The sequence below is a fragment of the Mesoplodon mirus genome (assembly GCF_964341445.2).
Source record: "Mesoplodon mirus genome assembly, chromosome: 1".
Taxonomy (NCBI): Eukaryota; Metazoa; Chordata; class Mammalia; order Artiodactyla; family Ziphiidae; genus Mesoplodon; species Mesoplodon mirus.
In genome coordinates, this window is record NC_138976.1 from 73,136,017 (window position 1) to 73,148,994 (window position 12,978).

Genomic DNA, 12,978 nt, shown 5'->3' on the forward strand with positions numbered 1-12,978 from the left:
TCACCCCTAATGAAGAGCACAAAACAGACAAAATTGAGGGGAAAATTACTGTGTTACAAACGGCTTGATCTAGAGGATGTATTTCCTCCAATAGTAGAAAAAAATTTACTGTCAAATGATTTTATTCAGGCAAATGCGACAGTTTTTTTGAGGTAGCTTAGATGTATGTAGTAGGCGGTATAATGACCCCCAAAGATGTCTACATCCTAACCCTGGGAACCTGTGGATATGTTAGTTTACAGATGGACTTAAGGTTACTAATTAATTGGCCTTAAAATAAGGAGATTAACCCTGATTATCTGGATTGGCCCACTGTGATCACAAGGGTCTTTAAAAGTGGAAGAGAGAAGCAGAAGAATCAGTGTCAGAGTGATGTAGTGGAAGAAAGACTTGACCGGACATTGCTGGCTCTGAAGATAGACGGGGGTCACACCCAGCCAGCACTGTGGGCAGCCTCTAAAAGCTGGAAAAGGAAAAAAGAAATTCTCCCTTAAAATCTTCAGAAAGGAATACAACCCTGCCAACACCTTAATTTTAGCTCAGCGAGACCCATTTTGGAATTCTGACTTCCAGAATTAAAAAATAATAAGTTTGTATTATTTATAGCGACCACATTTGTGGTAATTTGTTTCAGCAGCAATAGGAAACTATTAGAGTATAAAAGCTAAATTGCTCTGAACGAAGTCAGTTATTACTTGTGGATTATGAACTCTTCCTCCAGTATATTATTTTTTTCTTACTTCCTCCCCTCCTCTACATACATGTCACTGACATGTCTCCATGGATGACTCCACCCCAAAAACCATCCTCATCTAGAACTATTCCTTATTTGCTTTTACCAATGGAGAACTTATGCTATTGGACTATCTCTTCACATCTTCATCCAAATTGGAAAAAAAACTCCCCACTAGGGAGGCTTGCCCCATCTAAATCACTAATACATGTAATCTTTTTCCCAGTCTCTTTTCCATGCAATCTTGCCTCGTATCCTAGACTTCATCCCTCTTCACCCACTAATTGACACAAACACAAACCTTTATCTATCTCTGTCTGTACATAAAAGGCTCCATAGAAAAGAGAGGAAGATTAGTCTTCCAACTGATTTCCATCTTTAAAACTTGACCCATGTTTCTTTCCCTGTGACCTTCATTATTTGATGAAGCTAGTTCTTAAAGCCTCTGATTCTATATCCTCCCTGTGGCCAAAGTCTTCACACCTTCCTTAAAGACAAAATCTTCCATTCCCTTCACTGTCTGTGAACTGGACCAAATCTTCTAGGGTTTACAAGTTCTTTTAGCCAAAGGCCAGCTCATCATCCATTTTTTATAAAGTTTTATTAGAACACATTCATGCCCACTCATATAACTATCATCTGTGGCTATTTTTGCACTGTAGTAGCAGAGCTGAATAATTGCAACAGGACCATGACACCTAAAATATTTGCTATTTGACCCCTTACTAACCCTAACCCCTGTTCCAGACCATACACTTTCATATTTTGGTGCCAGCATGTAAATCAGTTATACATTGTGTGTGTGTGAGAGAGAGAGAGAGAGAGAGAGATTGATTGTATCTGTCTGCCTGTAAATCTCTAAATCTGGGCATACCAGCAGAGAGATTTTGTGGTAAGATGTGGTTTCTATGGAGGATGTTTACCTGGCTGCCCAGATGATGTGGTTATGATTACTCACTAATCCTTCCTCCCCAGGATGGGGTAAACTCTTCCAGCAGGGAAAGCATCCCCATGGGTGAGGTCTTCATCCCAGTCCTTGAACTCCTTCCTTCTATCCCCAGTCTCTGTTTTGTGGGCCCCCGTGAATCCTCACCAGTTTGCTGTCTGAGCCCCCTGGCTTCCTCTGCATTGTTTCACTTTCCAGCTATTAAAATACAAGGCTTGCCTCCCTTATTGTGGAAAGTTCACTGCTGCTGGATCTAACCTGCAGTGGTCTCTGCAGTACACCTGTGGGCTCCATCCTCCCATGCTGAGCCTGTGCTTAGGCCTCACAGTCCTATGATGAATTACTTCTCAGCTGCTTGGCCACAAGTCAGGGTCATACTCAGGGTTGCTCTCAAGGATGCTGCCAATAGTCACATAGGCTGTGTTGACCAGTCTCCCATTTATACTTCCTGGCCATTACTACTCATTCTGAATTTATGGTCTAACAGACTCCCGCTGCCTGCCTTAACCACACATTTTTTAGTCTGCTGCTGTCCAGGAGCATGCTCATTATTTTGACCGGTTGTCAGGGCCTGGAGAAATGGTTTCTAGGCAAGGAGGTCTTTCTTCCTAAAAACAACAGATATGCTTTCTCTATGTTCCATTCTGTTTCTACTTCAGAACGTTCCCTATTTATCTATCTGGCTGACAGAATTTTAACTCCTACGTACATCAAAGGCCATATGCTTTCTACCCCAGAGCACCCTTTAAATCCCTTAATTTATATTCTTTCTTCCATGTAGGAAACATACATACTTTCTCTCTCTCTCTCTCCCTCTCCCTCCCACTCCCTTACTCCCTCCCTTCCTAAACTGATGGTCAGAATATCTGGTCTCAAATCTAACACCACCGTATATCCTTACAATGTTAGACAAATTAACATGTTTTCAATAGCTGCAAGATTAAATCTAAGCTCCTTACCTAGCCAGATTCATACGTTTTTTGTGAGGTGCTGATGAACAGTGACAGGGAAGGAGATGCTTAAGTAGGGCTGTGAGGAAAAGCCTCTCTGAAGAAGTGATATTGAGAAAGTGATACTTGAGGTCATCATATTTGAGAGGAAGCCAACTATATGCTGAACCATGAAAGTACTTTATAAGCTGTAAGACGTCACCTCAGTGAATAGCAGTCCCCTCCAGTCCCCTGTGCAGCAGGGGAAATTACAAAGCAGTAAGAGTTTTTCAGTTTCTGAAGCTATAACTTTTCAGTAATCTCTGGACTTCCTTGCCAACCTCCTTTTTTTTTTTTTTTTTTTTTTTTTGTGGTACGTGGGCCTCTCACTGTTGTGGCCTCTCCCATTGTGGAGCACAGGCTCCGGACGCGCAGGCTCAGCGGCCATGGCTCACGGGCCCAGCCGCTCCGCGGCATGCGGGATCTTCCCGGACCGGGGCACGAACCCGTGTCCCCTGCATCGGCAGGCGGACTCAACCACTGCGCCACCAGGGAAGCCCCAACCTCCACTTTTTTATCCAAATCATGTCTCTCCTCCTCTTCTTCTGTTGCCGGTTTGTGCCGGCCTCATTTACGTCCCTATCGTCTCTCTCCTGTCTGTGATGCCGCCGTCCTTATGCCCGCTCTCAGTCTTCCCTGCCTCCCTTCCCTTCCTTCCTCCCTTCCCGCTACTTTGACTTGCTGCTCCCTCCAAACCCCTGAAATTGACTTCCCTTTCTAATAACCCTGTGGTTTTAAAACCTTCTTGAAGGTTTCCTAGGCTGCCTTGGTTTTTGGCTAAACTACCTGTCCTTTTTAATATAAACAACTTCTGATACTCACCTTCAGAAAGAGGGAATATTTCCAAATTAATCTGACTGGAACTGGCTGGCAGAGTGCCTAGCACATAATAAGCTCTCAAATATTTTTTTGAATACTGAATGAACGAACTGATTGTCCTAATCTTACCTACTCCATCTATAGGATTAAGGTGGTTTTTTTCCTTAATCACATGTATAGTCTTCTTTTTTTTTCTTGGCTGCGTTGAGTCTTCGTTGCTGCGCGCGGGCTTTCTTTAGTTGTGGTGAGCGGGGGCTACCCTTTGTTGCGGTGCGGGGGCTACCCTTTGTTGCGGTACGCAGGCTTCTCATTGCGGTGGCTTCTCTTGTTGCGGAGCACAGGCTCTAGGTGCGTGGGCTTCAGGAGTTGTGGCTCGCGGACTTTAGAGTGTAGGCTCAGTAGTTGTGGCTCACAGGCTTAGTTGCTCCACGGCATGTGAGATCTTCCCGGACCAGGGCTTGAACCCGTGTCACCTGCATTGGCAGGCGGATTCTTAACGACTGCGCCACCACGGAAGTCCTCAAATGTATATTCTTTCCTCACACATAAAATGCATATAAAAACCTTCACCTTCCACTATACAGGGATATCAAAACCTCTTATTCACAAGATTTTTATTTTAAACCTACTGTATGTTGTACATATGGAACTTTGTCATTAATCCCAGAGACAACTATAGGCATTGGCAGTATCTTGGAGATTTTTTTTTCTTCTTTTTTTCCACAGTGTCCCTCACAGTACATGGTCACAAGCCCTCAGCATTGAGTATGCAAATGTTTATTTACTAATGCTAATAATGATTACAGAGATTTCGATTGTTTTCGGGTTTTATTTTCATCATCCTGAGTAATCAGATGTATTCATTCAGGTTAAGCAGAAATTTTCAAAGGAAAATCTTTCTATTACGTTGTCATATATTCAGTTAAGTAGCAACTAAAAGCAGTGTTTCTTTTGAAGAAAAATTTCCATATGTGTTCAAAGTTTGGTTTTAGCCACTTTGCATGATATTATTGATCACCGGTGGCAGTAATAATTTAGTCTCAAACAACTTTTCAAGATTTATCAAAAACAAATGGTGTATTCACTTTTTATAGATATGGAAGTATGTTTAGACTCATCACTGCCAACTCATTTCCAGGATTGGGTCTTAAGTGTTGTTAAGTACTCACTTAAAAGAAATAAAAATCTTACTCTGTGTGTCAACTAGAAATAGCATATAAATGATCCTTCAGCTTTGGGCATTCTCTGTTTATAGTTCTAAAAATTTAAATAATACCAAAAATAGGTAAAGAATCCTGTTGTGTTTTTTGGTGGTTTTATTATATTCTTTAATTCAAGAAATCCTGTACAATTTAAACTGTGGTTTTTATTTAGACTAACATAAGGTTCTGAGCCATGTGAACAGGAACAACTTCAAAACAACAGTTCAGTATTTATGATTTTATATTTGCTGCCCATGGGATGTAACTATAACACAATGAGGCAGTCTTTCAAACAAATATGCTAAGAGTTGTGCAACCAGGAGGCCCTTGTCCCCTTCAAGGCAGTCACCTCGGGAGGCTACACATTGGTTCAGTAATACTGCCATGGCTTAAAGTGATGTGGAATGCCTCTTTTTAAACTGCCTCTGAACTGCTAAGAAATAATAAAGAGTAAAATGACACATTATTTTAAATATCTTGAATTGTGGCAGAGATGCATTTAAATTTGTTAAGTAATCAGAAATCGTCTCAGGACCAAGTACAATGAATAAAATGTGGAGTGTTTGGAGTCACAGTTTGATGTAAAACAACAAGATGGGCTTTCTTGAATGATACATAAACTAAACGACAAGATGGGCTTTCTTGAATGATACATAAACTAACTCTTGAAATTGATTGTCAAAGAGGAATTCCAGAATCTTGAACCTTGGAATAAATGTATAAGCTCCCAAGGTAGCTACTATGAAGAACAATTCATATTTAGGTAAAAAAAAGAAATTATGTGTGTGTATGTTTGCAACATAAGATCAGTTTTATTACTTTATAGACATATGTTGTAGATGAAAAAAATACTCCTGTCATGGAACTCTTTATAAGCAAACTTCCGAATGTAAGTAGAATTTCTCTCTCACCCTTTCTAAGCTTTTTGAGAAACCCGAATTTCTAATAATGACTTATTCTGAATCTTCAGCTTTAAAAAAATGTAATGTTTACCATTTAAAAAGCAGGTGCTATGAGGTTTCACTTCACCTTTTTCCTATTAGCTTTGTTACCTCTGCTCTTCAATTTTTTATTTATGTTCACCCTGAGACTCTCAAAATATATTTTTTCACTGTAAAAATATCATCAAGCTTTTGAACTAAGGTAGCAAATGAAGTCTAAGATGAAGGTTATTAATTGTTCCATATTGTTTTAATACCTTTTTTGTTGCATTAGTAACAATCAGATGCCTTTCTTTTTTAATTTGGGACCCTGTTATCTTAGTAAATAAAAAGATCAATTACAAGAAGAGAAGTCTCAAAGATTTTGTAACCATAAATACTCTCAGTGTTGGGGCTCCTATTATGTTTTTCATTTCTACAAATAAAAACTCAAAAAAACAGAGTTCAACCAAGTGGCTGGACCATGTTTCTATAGTGTAGACTCCGGGTGGACTCACAGACAGTTAATGGGGGTGGAGCTGATGCATCCTGCTTCGTCAGAGCTTTTCCAAATTCTGCCACATCCATCTTCATCCAGGTCAGCCAGGCCCCTATTGCTTCACTGCTGAGTTCAAATAATAAAAAGTAAAATGGAGCATGGAAGACAGAAAATTGTTATCCTTTTGCAAAGAGGCTAAGACAGCTAAATTGTGACACAATTTAAACTGTTCAATTTCGACAGGTTTGATTGGAAAATTAGGTGACCTGTGTAGTTAGAGATCAAAATGGTCACTAGTTTATAGTTTTAAAAATTCGTAGTGTGGTATTTTTACTGCAGTCTCTGAGAATATTATTTTATTCTGCTTGGTAGTAACTGTTGCACAAATGACTATTGTTTTGCAGTTTGGTGATTTAAATGCTGTGTCTCCTGGAAATCTGGATAAAGGTAAGAAATGAAAATAATGTACATTTTTAAGGACTTTTTTTGAGTAAGAAATTCTCATAGAGGAAAATGTATATGTGTATAGCACTTTTATTTTGTGGAAATGGCATACAATCCTCGATGAATATGACAGTTAAGTCTTTTGGAATCTTTTTTATTTCTTCATTTCTATGCTTTCTTTATGTTACATATATTAAGTGCAAGAATTGAATTTAAATACAGTTTAAACTCTTCTTGATTTTTTTTGCCTGCAATTAAGTACAAGTAACCAGAAATTATTTCTGGCTTTCTCCAGAGTCCTGAAAAAAGTGACAAAATTGGGTCAAATATTTTTATTTAAGGCCCACCAGGCAAGAAAAAGATTCCTCAGCCTAATCAAGTCACCAATTCACACTTTTCAGTGGAAAAAGAACTCAGAGATAACAATGAAGTTTACTATAAAAGCAAGATCAGTATTGGGGTAGATGAAAAGGATAACATATATACTTCTTAAATTTTCATATCAGCATTGCCACTCTAATATGACAACACAATATACAATTCTGAAGAAACTCACGACCTATAAAAACCACAGAGTAAAAGGAACAGGGCTCGAAGGAAAATGAGGTTGGAATAGAGTGCTCACAAAGAAAAACAATTCTGAAAAAAATATCAGCTCAGTTTTTTTTTTTATGTAAAATTTCTAATAAATAAGCACTGCAGAAAAACCTTTCTTCAAAAAACAAAAACAAAAAAAGTGAAGATTTCTTGAGGTTTTAAGGAATTGAGTTCTGGAGTCAGGGACAAAGTGTACATAGATTGGGGAGAACTACACCATTATCCCTTCCAGGACAGAGCCAGAGCCAGTGGGGAAACTGAGGCATGAGGAAGCACGTGGGGAATCCGCACACGAAGTGCCACACTGTCCTCTGCAGCATCCTGTACTAGGGTTCTCCGTGTTCAGCTTCCGTGCCTCCTTGGTGATGGAAGACATTCACATGCCGGGGAAAGTCCTGTGTGAATCAACATCACTCCCACTTTAAACTCCTATCACTATTTATCAACTGTGTACGCATTAATTCCTGTTTTAGCAACATGCAGAATAGCAAAACAGGAAAAGTAGAGAACAATAGTCCCAAAACATCATTGTTGCAAATATATACTCTATAGGATTAACCAAAGAAACATCAGAGAGGCAAATCAATGATGAGGCCAGTTTGTAAATTCAGAGCAGGAAAAGTGGCTGTTGAAATGCAGGCCCAACATATAAGGCAACCCTGATGATGCACTGACACCAAAGCCTTATAATTCAAATTTGGGGATTTCATCCCAGGGTGTCTGGAGGTGTAGTAGGAATGTCGCTCCTGGGCCAAACACTGAATGGCAGCCAGTCTTCTTTGTCAAGCGTTGAACCAAAGTCTTTGGTAAACTCCAGTAGCACCTAGTTTTAGTTTTTGTGTACCAAATTCCCATAACTTCAAGTAGGTTCCCAGGAAATGTCTTTTGAGTCTTTATAGTAGCGTAAAATGTCTGTGGGAACTAGAGAAAGGGCTTGCTTTTGTGATTGCTTTGTAGCCTATCCACAGGAACCCTGTCACTCACAAGTGGACCTGAAGCATCGTGGCCTGGAGCACTGGAGTGTGTTCTGTCCATCTCCCTTTCCGTCCACAGCAGGGTGGATGAAAGAACATCCCACTCTCTCTCCACTTGCCTGCCTGCTTGAAATGTTCTTAGTTTTCTTTTGCTGCTGCCTCTTTTATTACTTTGACACTATTTCTCAGTCACAGAAAGGTTGGTGGAGAGGGAGCCAAGAAGCAGTGTGACTTGCCCTCACCTTCCTCGGGTGGCTCTGCTGGTCCCATTCACCTCTAGACTGGATGCTTCTTGAGAATTAACCAAACTAGCATATTCAGAACCTAAGATTTGAATGTGAAATCTTTAGGAAATTTTGGGGGGCTTTTTCCACAAAATGAGAATTTGATTTTTTTCTGGATAATAAAAGTAACATTAGTTATATATAAAGATTTCAAATAATGCAGAGAATTAGAAATTATAGAAAGTAAAAACTTCATAGTCAAAAGCCAAAGAGACTACCACCATTAAGAATTTAGTGTGAGGATCCTTCCAGACCTTTTGTTTGTTCATATGAAAACAAATACAAAAAAAAATGCAAAAGTGTCATACAAGCATATTTTGATTATATCCTCTTAATGAAGCAAATGTCTATCAAATGTAGTCCTTTCCGGCAGCTCACCAACCCTTCGAATGTGCTTGTTCAGACAAACTGTAATGCTATCCTCAAGTCCTTTAGCGGAGGCGAACGGTAACCGGATAAAGCAGGTGGCCAAGACAGCTTACCTCGTCCCAGAGAACTTCTCTGTTTATCGTTCAGTGCATCACAGACACCATTTCTAGTCAGTACATCTAATCTCAATCTTTTTAATCACACAACATTCCCAGAAGACGTTGCTCCGGCAACTGCACAACTGTACAACCTGCACCTTATATGGAGGCCCTGTTATTCCTCACCACTTTTCTCTGGAACCATCTTTGCACCAATTGATAATAAGAGAAGCAACGTCAGGGAGCCCATTTACGCCGAGAACTGTATTAGCAGAACTGCTGCAGGTGTGCCCCCGATGGTAAAACTAGACTCAACACCTCTTAGACAGAGTCCAGCTGACTTTGCAGTAACTTGTTACACACTCTTTGCATGTGACATGCCATAGAATATAATGGAGATCTGATTCTGTTAATACAAAAGTCACCATAATAAGTCAAAAATATAAGAGTAAGTATAGATATCTTTTATTTATAGATGAGTTTTGGTGTAATTATGTGTGGAGGCTTTTTTGGTAAACAATAAAACATGTTGAGGATGAAGTAAAAAAATTTTTTTTTTTTTTTTTTTTGCCTGTGCCACGTGGCTTGTGGGGTCTTAGTTCCCCAACCAGGGATCGAAACCAGGCCCAGCAGTGAAAGCACAGAGTCCTAACCACTGGACCTCCAGGGAATTCCCAATGAAAAGATTTTTGAGGCAGAAATATATCCCTAGCTGTTTAAAAATTAGCGCTTATGAAGAGGTATTCTCTCTACTCCTCTGAGGAGAATCTTACACAGTAGTAAAGCTGTGTGAGAGCATTTTCTCTCTATGCTGTGCTTTTGAATTTTAACAGTGCATGCTGGAAAAAATTAAATAGTATTCCATTATAATGATGTTTTAGTTAATATAAAATGTATTAAAATTTGGAGGTAACAGTGACTATTTATACACCTAATTTCCAGAAATGAATGCTAGCTGTTAACAGAGAGTATCAGTGTTGCTAGGAATGGAAATTCACTGTACATTTTTAATCTGATACTACGGCCTCAGTCTTCATTTTGTAATAAAAGTTAAGGGTCTAATTGATATTGCGATCTACAACATTCATGTGCACAGTAAGTCTGTAAGCAGCCCCTGCTATGCATGCTATAGTCATTTTGTGACTCAACATAGGTCTCACCTACATTAACATCAGCACAGATAAAATTTATATCAGATGTAGATTTTCAGAGGAAAAACAAATTTTTTCTTTCTTTCTTTTGTTTTTTTTATAGCTAGCATTTTTCAGCGCAATACATTCCCCAAAGCCAGCGTAGTGTACCCAAGTGACTACTTTATAATGACACAAATTATGCCACTATTTAATGTAAAAACTTTAGGGAACTCCAGAGGTCTTCTTAAAAGACCTATTAAAGATATCAATCACAAACCCAAGAATAAATTACCTTTGCTGTGTTTAAAAGAATAGAGCACTGACACAGGTAAAATTTGTTGAAAGGAAAACCCACAAGCTTTGTCCCCCAAGAAGGACTAAGGAGTTGCTTTCTCAATGTACTATATTAAAGTGTTCCTAAAGCATTTGTGGATTGCTCTTTTCCAGTTTGTCTTCTGGTAATAGTCTTGGTTTATTTGTGCAGATGAAGGCAGTGAAGTGGAGAGTGAAATGGATGAGGAATTAGATGACTCTTCAGAACCTCAAGCCAAAAGAGAGAAAACCGAGCTGAACCAGGCATTTTCGGTAGGCTGTATGCAGCCTGTTCTCGAGAGTGGCGTGCAGCCAAGCCTCCTGAATCCAATTCACAGCGAGCACATCGTCACGAGTACTCAGACTATCAGACAGTGCAGCGCTACAGGAAATACCTACACTGCAGTCTAAAGAATATTAAAGCGTATTTTTCCAGCTAACATTAACCCTGTTGATATTGGGCTTAAGTTGAAATTTTAATAAGCCTGAAGGTCAACTGTTGTCAAATTCTCTGTGGTGAACATTACCTTTTTGGAGTTGTGAAATGGAATGGGTGTATGTATTTTGCCAGGTCTTTTTTTTTTTTTAATGTAAACAAATTATTTGCTTCTTAATAATGAGTTTTTTTCCCTTAGTTTTGGGTGTCAAGAAGGATTTTTACAACACTTAATGTCAATGTTTTTGTTTTCTTATAATTAAAAAATAATTTACATTTTTTGTAGCTTAAAATATTTTATTGTTGATTGTTAGTCTTGGTGTATGATTTCATGTGTAAGTTTTTAATTAGATGCACTTCTGTGAAATATCAAAAGAAATGATTTTCTTTGATTTACACTGGAGGCATGCCCATTTGGCAGCAGATGCATCAAATTTGCTTTTGAAAGGTGCTTTTCATTGGACAGAACCACAAGACACTATTTTCATAACATTTTGGAGTATGGAGAGAGAATACAGAGCATTTTTATTATAGTGCTAGAGGGTTGGGAAGGTCATCTATTTTTCTCTGAAGAAAAGTTGAGCTGTGCATTTATCAGTTCAGAGTAAATGACAGAATTGCAAGAGATTATGCTAATATGTACATAATTTGTGTACATAATTATTAAACCATGTTAATGCAAGCTTCCGTTAAATATTGAATTTTAACTGTTATTTGCATACCAATTCCTCTGTTTATAGACTACTGATTCTGTATTTGGGACCACTGCACAGATGCATTCTGCTGTTGAGTGGGGCTGTTATAGTTAGATACTGAAGCTGAAAAAAATGACTTGACTTTTTTTTTTTTTTTAAGTGTACATGCTACTTATGCTGAGCTGGACATACAGGAAACCATTCCATTTGAATGACTTTCTTTTATTCCAGGTCTTTTTCCTAATAGTAGTTCAATATGCTGCTATTATAAAAGAAAATTTATGGAATGCAAGGAATGTAGCAACCTGCATATCGTTATTTCCTTCAAAAATATTTCCTGGTTTCTAAAGTATGTGGATTTAAATTTTAAACAGAACCTGAAGGCAGTGTAACTGGCACACCTCACTGTTGCTTATCCCCAATTCTGTAGGATTTGGATAGGTGGCTGGATGGACCAGTGCCGTTGAAGAATGTACATCAGGGATCATCGTACCTCGGCTATTACATGGTGCCTTAAAACAGAACTGAAGCTAAGGTTTAGTAAGGCTTATTTTGTTCATGTGAATTCCTCTTCAATCCATTTGACAAGGTGTGCCTGTCATTTTCAGATTCCCGAAGTAAGGACAGGTAACATGTTCTTCAAAGGAAATTTAGGGCAAACAAAGCAAAACGAAAAGACAAAAATCACTTCCCCTCTTTGAGTGACCGTGAATTTATTTTTGTTCCTAGAGCTGAATATTACTTGATTACAAATCACATTGCTTAAGGATTAAGGATCAGATTGCTATTGTGAAATAGCAGGCTAGTTTTAATTACCAACTTTGTTACAGAAAATCATATATATTTTAGACCATTCTTATCTAGTTATAACTTAAGAAAATTAACACAATAAGCAGGTACTTATTGAAGTGCATCTTTTCAGTCTAAATGTTTCTCTGTGTGTCTCAGTGTCTGTGTGCCCACATGCACACGCGAGTGTCTGTGGGCAGGAGTCAGCTACCAAGTCAGAAGGTGAGATCCCAGAGAGGATACACCCATCCCTACTTTAATTTACGTGAAAAGCAAGGTTCTTTTAAGCTCTCAAATTATTAACCAACAGCAACAAAAACAGGCACATCCATTTATTTGAATAGTTCTAAAAAAGCTAATTAGCAAAAATAAATAATACACAAATACATAGAGCCAAAAAAAGGGAAAGCACAAAGTGATTTACAGATTATTAATGAGGCCTATATTACACTCAAGACGTTTATCTTTCCAGTTTTATTAGGGTAGGGAGGGCGGGGGGCGGGGGTGGAAAGGAGAGGGTGAGCCAGTCTGTACAGTTGAAAATACCAAATGGCTTATTGGGTAACATGCAGTACGTTTCAACTGTTGTTACTTGATTGCCTTAGACTACTCAAATAACTAAGATCAACAAAGCTTCTTAAGTAAACTTTAAATCATTAAGATATAATTTTTAAAATCAATTCAAATTTTGTATCATACAACTCACTCACATGTTTGAAAGTCTTCACTAGCATCCTAG

The 12,978-nt window shown here is 38.5% G+C and overlaps 1 protein-coding gene across 6 annotated transcripts in view; it reads left to right on the forward strand.

The window, feature by feature from the left end:
- RFX3 (regulatory factor X3) overlaps window positions 1-11,095 on the forward strand; it is a 298,160-nt gene extending 287,065 nt beyond the window's left edge. For all 6 annotated transcript variants that reach the window (XM_082615490.1, XM_082615491.1, XM_082615492.1 and 3 more), the window contains 2 exons: window positions 6,513-6,555; window positions 10,492-11,095. In XM_082615490.1, the coding sequence (XP_082471616.1) occupies window positions 6,513-6,555; window positions 10,492-10,730 (282 nt within the window). In that variant the 3' untranslated portion in view covers window positions 10,731-11,095. The remainder of the gene's footprint in view (window positions 1-6,512; window positions 6,556-10,491) is intronic.
- Window positions 11,096-12,978: the final 1,883 nt, after the last annotated feature.